Consider the following 15,459-nt stretch of genomic DNA (forward strand, 5'->3'; position numbering starts at 1 on the left):
AAAACCCCCCCAGGACCCCCCAAAACCCCCCCCAGGACCCCCAAAACCCCTCCAGGACCCCCCAAAATTCCCCCCAGGACCCCCCAAAATCCCCCCCAGGACCCCCAAAACCCCCCCGGGCCCCCCCAGGGCCCCCCAGGGTCTCAGACCGATGTCGCCGTCTCTCCTTTATTTGGGGAGGGGTCACACACAGAGACCCCTCCCCACCATTGGGGACCCCCCCCCCCCCCGCACCTCCGTGGGGGATTTTGGGGAAATTGGGGGGATTTGGGGGGGGTCCCGGGGGATTTCGGGTTATTGGGGGGGGGTCTCAGGGGATTTTGGGGGGGGTCTCAGCGGATTTGAGGTTATTTGGGGGCGGCTCAGGGGATTTTGGGGATTTGGGGGGGGTCTCGGGGGTGTTTTGGGGGGGTCTCAGAGGTCGTCCCCCCCCTCGAGCTCCCAGAGGCGGCGGCGGATTTGGAGGAGGGGGCGCAGGAGCCCCCCCGGGCCCAGCGGGACCCCCAGGCGCAGGCGGAACCCCCGGGTGGGCAGCAGGAGCGGGGGGTGGTCCGAGAAACTCTCAAAGATGTCACCTGGGGACCCAAAACCGGCCAAAGTCACCCCAAAATGTCACCTGGGACCCAAAAACGGCCAAAGTCACCCCAAAATGTCACCTGGGGACCCAAAAACGGCCAAAATCACCCCAAAATGTCACCTGGGGACCCAAAACCGGCCAAAATCACCCCAAAATGTCACCTGGGACCCAAAAACGGCCAAAGTCACCCCAAAATGTCACCTGGGACCCAAAAAGGGCCAAAGTCACCCCAAAATGTCACCTGGGGACCCAAAATCGGCCAAAATCACCCCAAAATGTCACCTGGGGACCCAAAAACGGCCAAAGTCACCCCAAAATGTCACCTGGGGACCCAAAAACGGCCAAAGTCACCCCAAAATGTCACCTGGGGACCCAAAAACGGCCAAAGTCACCCCAAAATGTCACCTAGGAGCCAAAAACGGCCAAAGTCACCCCAAAATGTCACCTGGGGACCCAAAATCGGCCAAAATCACCCCAAAATGTCACCTGGGGACCCAAAAACGGCCAAAGTCACCCCAAAATGTCACCTGGGACCCAAAACGGCCAAAGTCACCCCAAAATGTCACCTGGGAGCCAAAACCGGCCAAAGTCACCCCAAAATGTCACCTGGGGACCCAAAAACGGCCAAAATCACCCCAAAATGTCACCTGGGGACCCAAAAACGGCCAAAATCACCCCAAAATGTCACCTGGGACCCAAAAACGGCCAAAATCACCCCAAAATGTCACCTGGGGACCCAAAAACGGCCAAAGTCACCCCAAAATGTCACCTGAGAGTCAAAAACGGCCAAAGTCACCCCAAAATGTCACCTGGGACCCAAAAACGGCCAAAGTCACCCCAAAATGTCACCTGGGGAGCCAAAAACGGCCAAAGTCACCCCAAAATGTCACCTGGGGAGCCAAAAATGGCCAAAGTCACCCCAAAATGTCACCTGGGGACCCAAAAACGGCCAAAGTCACCCCAAAATGTCACCTGGGACCCAAAAACGGCCAAAATCACCCCAAAATGTCACCTGGGAGCCAAAAACGGCCAAAGTCACCCCAAAATGTCACCTGGGAGCCAAAACCGGCCAAAGTCACCCCAAAATGTCACCTGGGACCCAAAAACGGCCAAAGTCACCCCAAAATGTCACCTGGGGAGCCAAAAACGGCCAAAGTCACCCCAAAATGTCACCTGGGGACCCAAAAACGGCCAAAATCACCCCAAAATGTCACCTGGGGAGCCAAAATCGGCCAAAGTCACCCCAAAATGTCACCTGGGGACCCAAAACCGGCCAAAATCACCCCAAAATGTCACCTGGGGACCCAAAAACGGCCAAAGTCACCCCAAAATGTCACCTGGGGAGCCAAAAACAGCCAAAGTCACCCCAAAATGTCACCCGGGGGCCCAAAAACGGCCAAAATCACCCCAAAATGTCACCTGGGGAGCCAAAAACGGTCAAAGTCACCCCAAAATGTCACCTGGGGAGCCAAAGTCACCCCAAAATGTCACCCGGGGGCCCAAAAACGGCCAAAATCACCCCAAAATGTCACCTGGGGACCCAAAAACGGCCAAAGTCACCCCAAAATGTCACCTGGGGACCCAAAAACGGCCAAAGTCACCCCAAAATGTCACCCGGGGACCCAAAAACGGCCAAAATCACCCCAAAATGTCACCCGGGACCCAAAAACGGCCAAAGTCACCCCAAAATGTCACCTGGGGACCCAAAAACGGCCAAAATCACCCCAAAATGTCACCTGGGGACCCAAAAACGGCCAAAGTCACCCCAAAATGTCACCTGGGGACCCAAAAACGGCCAAAATCACCCCAAAATGTCACCTGGGGGGACACTGGGGGGGATCAGGAGGGGAGCAGAGGGTGACACAGGTGACACAGGTGTGACACAGGTATGTGACACAGGGGTGACACAGGTGTGACAGGGGTATGACACAGGTGTGCCAGGTGTGACTCACCCGCGGTGGCGGCGGCGCTCTCCTCGGGCAGGGGATGACAGGTGTGACAGGGGTGTGACAGGTGTGACACAGGTGTGACAGGGGTGTGACAGGTGTGACACAGGTGTGACAGGTGTGACACAGGGGTAACACAGGTGACACAGGGGTGACACAGGTGTGCCAGGTGTGCCAGGTGTGACTCACCTGCGGTGGCGGCGGCGCTCTCCTCGGGCGGGGTATGAGAGGTGTGACAGGTGTGACAGGGGGTGACACAGGTGACACACAGGTGACACAGGGGGTGACACAGGTGACACACAGGTGTGACACAGGTGACACAGAGGTGACACACAGGTGACACAGGTGTGACTCACCTGTGGTGGCGGCGGCGCTCTCCTCGGGCGGGGGATGACAGGGGGTGACAGGGGTGACACAGGTGACACAGGTGTGACAGGGGTATGACAGGGGTGTGACAGGGGTGACACAGGTGACACAGGTGACACAGGTGTGACACAGGGGTGACACAGAGGTGACACAGGTGACACACAGGTGACACACAGGTGACACAGGTGTGACTCACCCGTGGTGGCGGCGGCGCTCTCCTCGGGCGGGGGGCTCCAGGCCGGGGGGGGCGGCGCGCCCCCTCCCCAGCCGGTAGTGCCGCAGGACGTGGTGCAGCTGCGCAGGTGACAGCGCCGGGAACTCGGCACGGAGCCGCGCCCAGGTGGCCTGGGGACAGGACAGGTGTGCCCAGCTGTGCCCAGCTGTGCCCAGGTGTGCCCAGGGGTGCCCAGCTGCGCCCAGCTGTGCCCAGGGGTGCCCAGGTGTGTCCCCAGCCCCCCCAGGTGTGCCCAGGTGTGCCCAGGTGTGCCCAGGTGTGTCCCAGGTGTGTCCCAGGTGTGTCCCAGGTGTGTCCCCAGCCCCCCCAGGTGTGCCCAGGTGTGCCCAGGTGTGCCCAGGTGTGCCCAGGTGCGCTCACCTGCTCCAGGCAGCCGCGGGGCGTGCACAGCAGGTTGGCGGTGGCCGAGAGCTGTGCCCAGGTGTGTCCCAGGTGTGTCTGTGGTGTGTCTGTGATGCCCCCAGCTGTGCCTAGGTGTGTCCCAGGTGTGTCCCCAGCCCCCCCAGGTGTGCCCAGGTGTGCCCAGGTGCGCTCACCTGCTCCAGGCAGCCGCGGGGCGTGCACAGCAGGTTGGCGGTGGCCGAGAGCTGTGCCCAGGTGTGCCCAGGTGTGCCCAGCCCCCCCAGGTGTGTCCCAGGTGTGTCCCAGGTGTGCCCAGGTGTGCCCAGGTGTGTCCCAGGTGTGTCCCAGGTGTACCCAGGTGTGTCCCAGCCCCCCCAGGTGCGCTCACCTGCTCCAGGCAGCCGCGGGGCGTGCACAGCAGGTTGGCGGTGGCCGAGAGCTGTGCCCAGGTGTGCCCAGGTGTGTCTGTGGTGTGTCTGTGGTGCCCCCAGGTGTACCCAGGTGTGTCCCAGGTGTGTCCCAGCCCCCCCAGGTGCGCTCACCTGCTCCAGGCAGCCGCGGGGCGTGCACAGCAGGTTGGCGGTGGCCGAGAGCTGTGCCCAGGTGTGTCCCAGCCTGCCCAGGTGTGTCCCCAGCCCCCCCAGGTGTGCCCAGCCCCCCCAGGTGCGCTCACCTGCTCCAGGCAGCCGCGGGGCGTGCACAGCAGGTTGGCGGTGGCCGAGAGCTTCCGGAAGAAGTCTCCGGCGATGTCGCCCAGCCCCAGCGCCCCCAGCCCGTCCAGCAGCAGGTCCAGGTTGGTGCGCAGCCGCACGCCCGCCCACCACTGGAAGCAGGGCCCCGCGCCGCCTGCGGGCACAGCAGCGCCTCCTCAGCTCGCTCTGGGCTCTCCGCTCTCACACACTGCCCACACATCGCTCACACATTCTTTTAAAAATTTTTTCAGATTTTTTCAGATTTTTTTCAGATTTTTTTAAAAATTTTTTCAGATTTTTTTTAAATTTTTTTTAGATTTTTTCAGATTTTTTTTCAGATTTTTTCAATTATTATTTTCAGATTTTTAAATTTTTTTTCCAGATTTTTTCAGATTTTTTCCATTTCTTTTTTTTCAGATTTTTTCCTCTTTTTTTTCAGATTTTTTCCATTATTTTTTTCAGTTTTTTTCCAATTTTTTTCAGATTTTTTCCAATTTTTTCCAGATTTTTTCCTTTTTTTTTTCCAGATTTTTTCCAGATTTTTTCCAGATTTTTTAGATTTTTTTCCAGATTTTTAAATTTTTTTTTCATATTTTTTTCCAGATTTTTCCAGATTTTTAAGATTTTTTAAATTTTTCAGATTTTTCCAGATTTTTTAGATGTTTTAAATTTTTTTTCAGATTTTTTCCAAATTTTTCAGGTTTTAAAAAAATTTTCCAGATTTTTTCCAATTTTTTCAGATTTTTTCCAGATTTTTTCCAGATTTTTTAGATTTTTAATTTTTTTTTCAGATTTTTTCCAGATTTTTTCAGATTTTTATCAGATTTTTTTCAGACTTTTTAAAATTTTTTTTTTCAAATTTTCAAACCCCCCCCAGACCCCCCCAGACCCCCCCAGACCCCCCAGACCCCCCCAGAGCCCACCTTTCTCCATGAGGGTGTTGAAGAGCGAGGCGTTGGAGAAGAAGAACAGGTAGCCCAAGGTCTGGGACCCCCAAATTTCCCCCCAAACCCTTTATAAACCCCCCCCAAACCCCCCCAAACCCCCCAGACCCCCCAGACCCCACCTTTCTCCATCAGGGTGTTGAAGAGCGAGGCGTTGGAGAAGAAGAACAGGTAGCCCAAGGTCTGGGACCCCCAAACCCCCCCCAAATCCCCCCAAATCCCCCCCCCAAACCCCCCAGACCCCCCCCAAATCCCCCCCCAGACCCCCCCAGACCCCCCAGAGCCCACCTTTCTCCATCAGGGTGTTGAAGAGCGAGGCGTTGGAGAAGAAGAACAGGTACCCAAAGGTCTGGGACCCCCAAACCCCCCCAAATCCCCCCCCAAACCCCCCCAAATCCCCCCCAAACCCCCCCAGACCCCCCAGAGCCCACCTTTCTCCATCAGGGTGTTGAAGAGCGAGGCGTTGGAGAAGAAGAACAGGTAGCCGAAGGTCTGGGACCCCCAAACCCTTTATAAACCCCCCCCAAACCCCCCCAAATCCCCCCCAGACCCCCCCAGACCCCCCCGACCCCACCTTTCTCCATGAGGGTGTTGAAGAGCGAGGCGTTGGAGAAGAAGAACAGGTAGCCGAAGGTCTGCGAGGCCAGGTCGGGGTGCAGGTGGCACTCGCGGGTCAGCCCCAGCACGGCCCGGAACACGGCCAGGGGCGGCCGCAGCCCCTCGGGGACCCCGCCCAGGTCCGGCCCCGCGCGCGGCTCCCCCGGCCCCACGAAGGGGTTGGTGTCCAGCAGGGCGGGCAGGGCCGAGTAGAGCGTCTGGGGAGGGGGGTTGGGGTGAATTCGGGGGGATTTGGGGCTGTTTGGGGTGAATTCGGGGGGATTTGGGGCTGTTTGGGGTGAATTCGGGGGGATTTGGGGCTGTCTGGGGTGAATTCGGGGGGATTTGGGGGGGGGGTGGGGTGAATTCGGGGGGTTTGGGGTGAATTCGGGGGGATTTGGGGCTGTCTGGGGGATTTGGGGTGAATTCGGGGGGATTTGGGGCTGTCTGGGGGATTTGGTGTCCAGCAGGGCGGGCAGGGCCGAGTACAGGGTCTGGGGAGGGGGATTGGGGGGATTTGGGGTGAATTCGGGGGGATTTGGGGCTGTCTGGGGGGTTTGGGGTGAATTCGGGGGGATTTGGGGCTGTTTGGGGTGAATTCGGGGGGATTTGGGGCTGTTTGGGGTGATTTGGTGTCCAGCAGGGCGGGCAGGGCCGAGTACAGGGTCTGGGGAGGGGGATTGGGGGGATTTGGGGTGAATTCGGGGGGATTTGGGGCTGTCTGGGGTGAATTCGGGGGGATTTGGGTGAATTTGGGGTGAATTCGGGGGGATTGGGGGGATTTGGGGTGAATTTGGGGGGATTTGGGGCTGTCTGGGGGGGTTTGGGCTGAATTCGGGGGGATTTGGGGTGAATTCGGGGGGATTTGGGGTGAATTCGGGGGCATTTGGGGCTCTTTGGGGGTTTGGGGTGAATTCGGGGGGATTTGGTGTCCAGCAGGGCGGGCAGGGCCGAGTACAGGGTCTGGGGAGGGGTTTGGGGGGTTTGGGGTGAATTCGGGGGAATTTGGGGCTGTTTGGGGGGTTTGGGGTGAATTCGGGGGGATTTGGGGCTGTTTTGGGGGATTTGGGGTGAATTCAGGGGGATTTGGGGCTGTTTGGGGTGAATTCGGGGGGATTTGGGGGGGGGTTGGGGTGAATTCGGGGGGTTTGGGGTGAATTCGGGGGGATTTGGGGGCTGTCTGGCGGGATTTGGTGTCCAGCAGGGCGGGCAGGGCCGAGTACAGGGGTCTGGGAGGGGTTTGGGGGATTTGGGGTGAATTCGGGGGGATTTGGGGCTGTCTGGGGGGTTTGGGGTGAATTCGGGGGATTTGGGGCTGTCTGGGGGGTTTGGGGTGAATTCGGGGGGATTTGGGGCTGTTTGGGGTGAATTCGGGGGGGATTTGGGGGGTTTGGGGTGAATTCGGGGGGATTTGGGGCTGTCTGGGGTGGGGGTTTGGGGTGAATCGGGGGATTTGGGGCTGTCTGGGGTGAATTCGGGGGGATTTGGGGCTCTTTGGTGTGAATTCGGGGCTCTTTGGGGCTCTTTGGGGGGTTCCAGCAGGGATTTGGGGCTGTCTGAGGGTTTGGGTGAATTCGGGGGGATTTGGGGCTCTTTGGGGTGAATTCGGGGGGATTTGGGGCTGTTTGGGGATTTGGGGTGAATTCTGGGGGGATTTGGGCTGTTTTGGGGCTGTCCGGGGGTGAATTCGGGGGGATTTGGGTGAATTTGGGGTGAATTCGGGGGGATTTGGGGCTGTCTGGGGGGGTTTGGGGTGAATTCGGGGGGGTTTGGGGCTGTTTGGGATGAATTCGGGGGGATTTGGCTGTTTTGGGGCTCTCTGGGGGGCTCCAGCGGAGATTTGGGGTGCCCAGGTGCGGCGGGCTCACCTTGGTCAGGTAGTAGACGCTCTGCTGGAACGTGGACATGATCACCTCGTCCAGCACCCCCAGCGCCTCGTCACAGCTCTCCAGGTCCCGCTCCAGCTCGGGGCACGGCCCTAAAAACCGCGGGGATTCACCCCAAAACCGGGGTCAGCCCCCCAAAACCGCGGGGATTCACCCCAAAACGGGGGGTCAGCCCCAAAAACCCGGGGATTCACCCCAAAACGGGGGTAAGCCCCCAAACCGCGGGGATTCACCCCAAAACGGGGTCAGCCCCAAAAACCCGGGGATTCACCCCAAAACCGCGGGGATTCACCCCAAAAACGGGGGTCAGCCCCCCAAAAACCGCGGGGATTCACCCCAAAACCGGGGTCAGCCCCAAAACCGCGGGGATTCACCCCAAAACCGGGGTCAGCCCCAAAACGCGGGATTCACCCCAAAACCGGGGTCAGCCCCCAAAACCCGAGGATTCACCCCAAAACCGCGGGGATTTACCCCAAAAACCCGAGGATTCACCCCAAAACGGGGGTCAGCCCCCAATCCCCGGGGATTCACCCCAAAACCGGGGTCAGCCCCGAAATTCCACACGGAATTCCCCCAAAAATCCCAGTACGGCCCCAAAACCTCCCGTCTGACCCAATCCCCTCCCAGTCCCATCCCAGTCCCTCCCAGTCCCTCCCAGTCTATTCCAGTCCCTCCCAGTCCCTCCCAGTCCCATCCCAGTCCCTCCCAGTCCCTCCCAGTCCCTCCCAGTCTCTCCCAGTCCCTCCCAGTCCCATCCCAGTCTATTCCAGTCCCTCCCAGTCCCCTCCCAGTCCCTCCCAGTCCCTCCCAGTCCCCTCCCAATCCCATCCCAGTCCCTCCCAGTCCCATCCCAGTCCCTCCCAGTCCCTCCCAGTTCCCTCCCAGCCCATCCCAGTCCCTCCCAATCCCCTCCCAGTCCCTCCCAGTCCCTCCCAGTCTGTCCCAGTCTATTCCAGTCCCCTCCCAGTGCCCTCCCAGTCCCCTCCCAGTCCCCTCCCAGCCCATCCAGTCCCTCCCAGTCCCTCCCAGTCTGTCCCAGCCCTACCCTCGATGTCCAGCTCGCCCTCCAGGGCCTGCAGGTGGCCCTGGGCCAGGTTCAGCAGCTCCACGGCGTTGGCCAGCCACAGCAGCAGCGGCCGCAGGTCCGAGGTGACCCCGGCCAGGTCCAGCCCGGGGGGGGGGGGTCCCCGTCCGGGGGGCTGGGGGGACCCCAGGGTCAGGAGGGGCTGGGGGGGTCCCCCGGGTCAGGAGGGGCTTGGGGGGACCCCCCGAGTTCCACCCAGAATCACCCCAAAAACCCCAGAATGGCCCCAAAACCGCCCGGTCTGACCCCAAAACTGCCCCGGAGCAAGCCCCAGGAGCCCTCCCCAGTCCATCCAGTCCTCCAGTCCACTCCCAGTCCCCTCCCAGTCCCCTCCCCAGTCCCTCCCAGTCCATTCCCAGTCCATTCCCAGTCCCTCCCAGTCCATTCCAGTCCATCCCAGTCCCTCCCAGTCCCTCCCAGTCCCTCCCAGTTCCCTCCCAGTCCATCCCAGTCTGTCTCAGTTCATCCCAGTCTGTCTCAGTTCCCTCCCAGTCCCTCCCAGTTCCCCCCAGTCCCTCCCAGTCCCAGGGGGGTTTTGAGGAGCTTTTGGGGGTTTTTGGGGCTCTCTCACCTCTCCGGCTGCCGGTCCCCGATTTCCTTGATCTTCTCCTGCCGGGAGGGAGTGAGGGACCCTCAGAGCCCCAGCATGGCCCAGTGTAGCCCAGTATGGCCCAGTATGGCCCAGTATGGCCCCAGCATGGCCCAGTATGGCCCAGTATGGCCCCAGTATGGCCCCAGTATGGCCCCAGTATGGCCCCAGCATGGCCCCAGTATGGCCCAGTATGGCCCCAGCATGGCCCCAGTATAGCCCAGTATGGCCCAGCATGGCCCCAGTATGGCCCCAGTATAGCCCAGCATGGCCCAGTATCTCCCATACTCCCCCCAATCCCCTCGACATCCCCAATGCCCCCACAATGTCCCCACCATGTCCCCCGATGTCCCCAATTCCCCCCGATGTCCCCCACTCCCCCGTGTCCCCCCCGATGTCCCCACAATGTCCCCAGTGTCCCCTCACTCACCCAGACCGTGTCCCGCAGCATCCCCGCCACCCTTTCCAGCAGCTCGGGGAAATGTCCCCAATTCCCCCCAATATCCCCCCAATCCCCCCTTTCCCCCGTGTCCCCCCGATGTCCCCACAATGTCCCCCCAGTGTCCCCTCACTCACCCAGACCGTGTCCCGCAGCATCCCCGCCACCCTGCCCAGCAGCTCGGGGAAATGTCCCCAATTCCCCCCGATGTCCCCCCAGTTTCCCCACTCCCCCGTGTCCCCACAATGTCCCCAATGTCCCCAGTGTCCCCGGTGTCCCCTCACTCACCCAGACCGTGTCCCGCAGCATCCCTGCCACCCTGCCCAGCAGCTCGGGGAAATGTCCTGCCGGGAACTCCCTGGCCGCGTGCTCCAGGCACAGCCCCAGCAGGAAGGCGGGGGCCAGCGCCCCCAGATCCTCGGCGGGACCCCCCGGACCCCCGGCGGGACCCCCCGGACCCCCGGCGGGACCCCCGGCCGCGGAGCCCTGCTGGCTGTCGGCGGGACCCCCCGGCTCCCCGGCGGGCCCCCCCGGACCCCCGGCGGGCCCCCCCGGACCCCCGGCGGGCCCCCCGCCCAGCGGCAAGCCGAGGATGTCCCGCAGCAGCGCGGCCTCGTCCTGCGGCCGGTAGCGGAGCTCGGCGCGGGGGCTCTCCAGCGCCTGCCGCAGCTCGTCCCGCCGCTGGCGGGGGCTCCGCCCGCAGCCCGCGCACCCCAAGACCCCCAGAACCCCCAGGGAGGCGCGGGGCGGCGGCAGCCAGGCGGGCCGGGCCCCCTCCCCGAGCCGGGGGTCCTTGTAGAGCAGCAGGACGTGCTCCCCCCAGCCCCAAAAGGTCGCCGGGGCGCAGCGGGGCGCGGCGGAGCAGGGGGGTCCCGTTCAGGGAGGCGGCGGCGCCCCGGAAAGGCCGCACGGTGGCCGGGGGGGGGGTCCCCGGGGTCGCCCCCCGCCGCCGGGGCCGGGGGCTGCCTGCACCAGGCAGTGCCGGGGCAGGATGTCGGGGGCGTCCAGGAAGGTGTCGACCACCGAGAAGGGCCCCGGGTCCGGCTTTTGGGGGGCGGGGGCGGCCTCGGGGGGTCTCGGGGGTGGCGGGGGGGGTGTCGGGGCTGAGCGCCCCCGGTTTGGGCTCGGAGACCCCCCCCCGGCGCTCGGGGCGGCCGAAGATGTGCTGGGGGCGGGTCATGATGTACAGGACGAAGTCCTGGGGGGAAAAATGGGGTGAAAAAAGGGGGGGGGAAGGGGGGTTTGGGGTGAAAAACGGGGGGGTTTGGGGTGGGAAAGGGGGGGTTTGGGGAGAAAAACGGGGGGTTTGGGGTGGGAAATGGGGTTTGGGGTGGGAAAGGGGGGGTTTGGGGTGGGAAATGGGGGGTTTGGGGTGGGAAAGGGGGTTTGGGGTGGGAAATGGGGTTTGGGGGTGAAAAACGGGGGGTTTGGGGGTGGGAAAGGGGGTTTGGGGTGAAAAACGGGGTTTGGGGTGAAAAACGGGGGGTTTGGGGTGGGAAACGGGGGGTTTGGGGTGAAGAAGGGAGGTAAAGAAGGGGATTGGGGGGGCAAAGGAAATGGGGAGATTTGGGGGGTCGGGAAAGTTTTTCTGGGTGTTTTTTTGGGTGTAAAATCAGGAAAAGGAAACCCCAGTAAAGGAACTTCTCTCAGGGTCAGGAAGAAAAGGGGTTTTGGGGGTTTTTTGGGGCGGTTTCTCTGCAATCCGGGGCTCGCTGGGAGGGTCTGGGGGGGTCTCTGGGTGACTTTTTGGGGCGAATTCCTGCTTTTCCCTCACCTCCTTGCCGTAGCCCTGCAGCAGCAGGAAATAGGGGCGGTCCCGGGGGGGCTGGATCAGACACTGCGACAGGCAGCTCCAGGCTGGGACCCCCGTCCCCGGGGGGCGTCCCGCTGTCCGGGGGGGTCCCCGGGGCGGGCGGGGGTCCCGCGGGGGCGGTGGCGGTGGCCTCGCCGCCCCCCGCCAGGCTCAGGGCTTTGCGCTGGCGCCGCCGCGTGCTCAGGTTCATGTCGCTGATGCTGCGCCGCATGGCCGGGGCCGGGTCCCGGGGGTCGCGGGGGTCGCGGGCGGGGGGCGCGGGACCCCCCGAGGCCGCCCGGGAGCGGTTCCGGTGCAGGCGGCGGTGGGGGGCGGCAGCCCTGGGAAAAGGGGAGGGGGAAAGGGGGCGTTGGTGGCGGTGGGGAGGGGGGCTGGGGGGGGGGACAGCGTGGGAATGTGGGGAGGGGGCTGAGGGGGGACAGCGTGGGAATGTGGGGAGGGGGCTGAGGGGGGAGAACGGGGGGGATGCCAGCCACCCATGGGGACATTGAGGGGGGGACACAGCCGCGGCTCCGGGATTGGGGGGAAATGGGGGGAAAATGGGACTGAGGAGGGAAATTATGGAAAATTGTATTAAATAGGGAAAAACGGGGGAAAACGGGGGGAAAAACGGGGGAAAAAACGGGGGGAAAAAACGGGATTAAGGGGGAAAGAAATGGGGGAAAACGGGATTAAGGGGAAAAAATGGGGGGAAGACGGGGGGGAAATGGGATTAACGGGGGGGAAATGGGGAAAAAAGAGGGGAAAATGGGATTAAAGGCGGGAAATGGGGGGAAAACGGGGGGAAAAAGGGATTAAGAGGGGAAAAAATGGGGAAAAAAGGGATTAAAGGGGGAAAAACGGGGTTAAGGGGGAGAAAATGTGGGAAAACGGGATTAATGGGGGAAAATGGGTGGAAAATAGGATTAAGGGGGAAAAAATGTGGGGAAAAGGGGGGAAAAAGAGGGAAAAAATGGGGGGAAAAACGGGGTTAAAGGGGGAAAAATGACGGAAAATTGGATTAAGGGGGGGAAATGGGGAAAAAAGAGGGAAAATGGGGGGGAAATGGGATTAAGGGGGGAAAATGGGATAAAGGGGGAAAAATGGGCAAAAAAGAGGGAAAATGGGGGAAAACGGGGTTAAGGGGGAAAAATGATGGAAAATTGGATAAAGGGGGAAAAATAGGGAAAAAAGAGGGAAAATGGGGGGGAAATGGGATTAAGGGGGGAAAATGGGGAAAAAAGAGGGAAAAATGGGGGGGAAAACGGGGGACAAAGGGATTAAGGGGGGAAAATGGGGAAAAAAGAGGGGAAATGAGGGGAAAACGGTGGAAAAAAGGGATTAAGGGGGCAAACGGGGGGAAAAGGCGACTCGGGGGCGCGCAGGCGGGCACGCGCCGAGGCCGCCACCCCCGCCCCCCGGCCCCGGTACCGGCTCCGTCGCCCTCGGCGTCGCCGTCCCCCGTTGCCCGGTCCAGGTCCTGGCGGCGGCGGATCTCGAAGCGCCGCGACCAGCCCGCCTTGGGCTTCCAGAGCTCCTGCAGCAGCAGCGGCCGCTCCCAGTCGCCCACCTCGCGCAGGTGCTCGCCCTGCCAGGCGCCCCCCCGCCCCGGCGGGCCGGCCCACCACGTCGCAGAGCGCGAATTGCCCGAAGTCGTCGGGATGGAGCCCGTAGCGCTCCAGCGCCTCGCGGATCAGCTGGCGGGCGCTGCAGCGCGGCGTGGCCAGCACGCTCTTGTAGTTGGCGCCGCGGGAGATGGCCCCGCCGAAGATCTTGAGGATGCACGGCGGGCTGGAGGAGCCCCCAGACCCCAAAAGGTCGGCGGGGGGGTCGCGGAGCTCGGCCAGCTTCTTCTCGCTGGCCCAGCGCGAGTGCTGGTGGCCCGGGCTGGTGGCCGTGGTGGCGCGGTGGAAGAGGTGCGACAGGCGCTTGTGGCGGGGGGGCTTCGCTTTGGGAGGGGGCGCGGCCGACGAGGAGGGGCGGGGGTCCGAGGGGTCGCTGGCGCGGCTGGGGGTGTCCGAGGAGGTGGAGCTGGGGGGGAGTGGGATTGAAAGGGGGAAAAATGGCAGAAAAATTGAATTAAAAGGGGAAAAAATGGGGGAAAATTGAATTAAAAGGGGGAAAAATGGGGGGAAATGGGATTAAAGGGGGGGGAAAATGGGGAAATTTTGAATTAAAAGGGGAAAAAACGGGGGGAAAACGGGAGAAAATTTAATTTAAAAGGGGAAAAAATGGGGGGGAAATTGAATTAAAAGGGGAAAAAAAGCGGAGGAAAATGGGGGAAAATTTAATTAAAAAGGGGAAAATGGGGGGAAATGGGGGAAAATTGAATTTAAAAGGGGGGAAAAACGGGGGAAATGGGATTAAGGGGGGGAAAATGGGATTTGAGGGGGGCAAATGGGAGAAAAATTGAATTAAAAGGGGAAAAAATGGGGGGAAATGGGGAAAAATTGAATTATAAGGAAAAAAACAGGGGAAAAATGGGGGAAAATTGAATTAAAAATGGGAAAAAAAGCGGGGGGAAATGGGATTAAAGGGGGGAAAAAATGGGATTTGGGGGGAAAATTGAGTTAAAAGGGGAAAAAAAATGGAGGGAAATGGGGTTAAAGGGGGAGGAATGGGGAAAAATTGAATTAAAAGGGGAAAAAAAACGGGGGGAAAAGGGATTTGGGGGAAAAATGGAGGGAAACGGGATTGAGGGGGAAAAATAGGATTTAGGGTGGAAAAAATGAGGAAAAACAGGGGGAAAACAGGATTAAGGGGGGGAAAATGGGGGAAAATGAGATTTAGGGGGGAAAAATGGGGAAAATGGGATTTAGGGGGGGAAAATCTGGGGACAACGGCCCCAGACAGGCGGATCTGGGCGGGGAAGGGGGGGGACGTGGGGAGGGGGGCGTGGGGGAGGGGTCTCACCGGACGGAGCCCGCGCTGGGCCAGCGCCGGCTCATCTTGGCCAGGCGCTTTTTGGGGGAGTTGATCCAGAGCCCCACGGGGAAGTGCAGCTTCCCGAAGCGGGGCGAGCCCTCCTTGCGCTCCTCGGGGAGCATGGTCTGCCCACGGGGCAGGACAGGCGCTTTTGGGGCGCCCTCCCCAGCCCACACAGCCCAGCTTTGACCCTCCCACAAACCCCTCTCCCGGACTTTTTTCCCTCCAGGACTCCTCAAACTCCCCCCCGTTTTTCCCTGAAAACCCCTTTGCCCCCCCCAGCCCTCCACCCGGGACCCTCCCACCCTCCTTTTCCCACCCCAACCCCCTTTTCCCCCCCTTTTCCCACCCTTTATCCCACCCAAACCCCTTTTCCCACCCTTTTCCCACCCTTTATCCCCCCAAGCCCCCTTTTCCCACCCTTTTCCCACCCTTTTCCCACCCTTCATCCCCCCAACCCTCCTTTTCCCACCCAAGCCCCCTTTTCCCCCCCTTTTCCCACCCTTTATCCCCCCCCTTTCCCCACCCTTTATCCCCCCAAGCCCCCTTTCCCACCCCAAACCCCCCCTTTCCCACATATTTTCCCTTTTCCCCCACCAATTATTCCCCTTTTCTCATCCTTTCTCACCCCATTTTTCCTCTTTTCTCCCCCAGACCCCCCTTACCCACCCATTTTCCCTTTTCCCACCCCTTTTCCTCTTTCCCCCCACCCTTCATCCCCCTCTTCCCACCCTTTATCTCCCCTTTTCCCACCCATTTTCTCTTTTCCCCCCATTTTCCCCCCCATTTTGCCCCTTTTCCCACCCATTTTCCTCTTTTCCCACCCATTTTCCCTTTTCCCACCCATTTTCCCCTTTTCCCACCCCATTTCCCCCCTTTTCCCACCCATTTCCTCTTTTCCCCTCATTTCCCCCCCATTTTCTCTTTTCCCTTTTCCCACCCCTTTTTCCTCTTTCGCCCCCCCATTTTCCCACCCCTTTTCCCCCCTTTCCCACCCATTTTCTCTTTCCCCCCATTTTCCCTTTTTCCCACCCTTTTTCCCCCC

General features: G+C 60.8%; 1 protein-coding gene across 1 annotated transcript; it reads right to left on the bottom strand.

The window, feature by feature from the left end:
- Positions 1-312: 312 nt before the first annotated feature.
- RASIP1 (Ras interacting protein 1) lies at positions 313-14,634 on the bottom strand. The gene is given in 18 exon segments (XM_059837695.1): positions 313-575; positions 3,086-3,137; positions 3,139-3,234; positions 4,140-4,312; positions 5,677-5,917; positions 7,568-7,677; positions 8,631-8,784; positions 8,916-8,922; positions 9,241-9,278; positions 9,986-10,516; positions 10,518-10,624; positions 10,657-10,741; positions 10,830-10,895; positions 11,472-11,584; positions 11,646-11,830; positions 12,845-13,090; positions 13,092-13,520; positions 14,403-14,634. Coding segments are annotated over 18 exon segments (2,928 nt in total). The 5' UTR covers positions 14,537-14,634; the 3' UTR covers positions 313-414.
- Between the last annotated feature and the right edge of the window lie 825 nt (positions 14,635-15,459).

Source organism: Haemorhous mexicanus, unplaced genomic scaffold, assembly GCF_027477595.1.
Source record: "Haemorhous mexicanus isolate bHaeMex1 unplaced genomic scaffold, bHaeMex1.pri scaffold_214_ctg1, whole genome shotgun sequence".
In the NCBI taxonomy this organism is placed as follows: Eukaryota; Metazoa; Chordata; class Aves; order Passeriformes; family Fringillidae; genus Haemorhous; species Haemorhous mexicanus.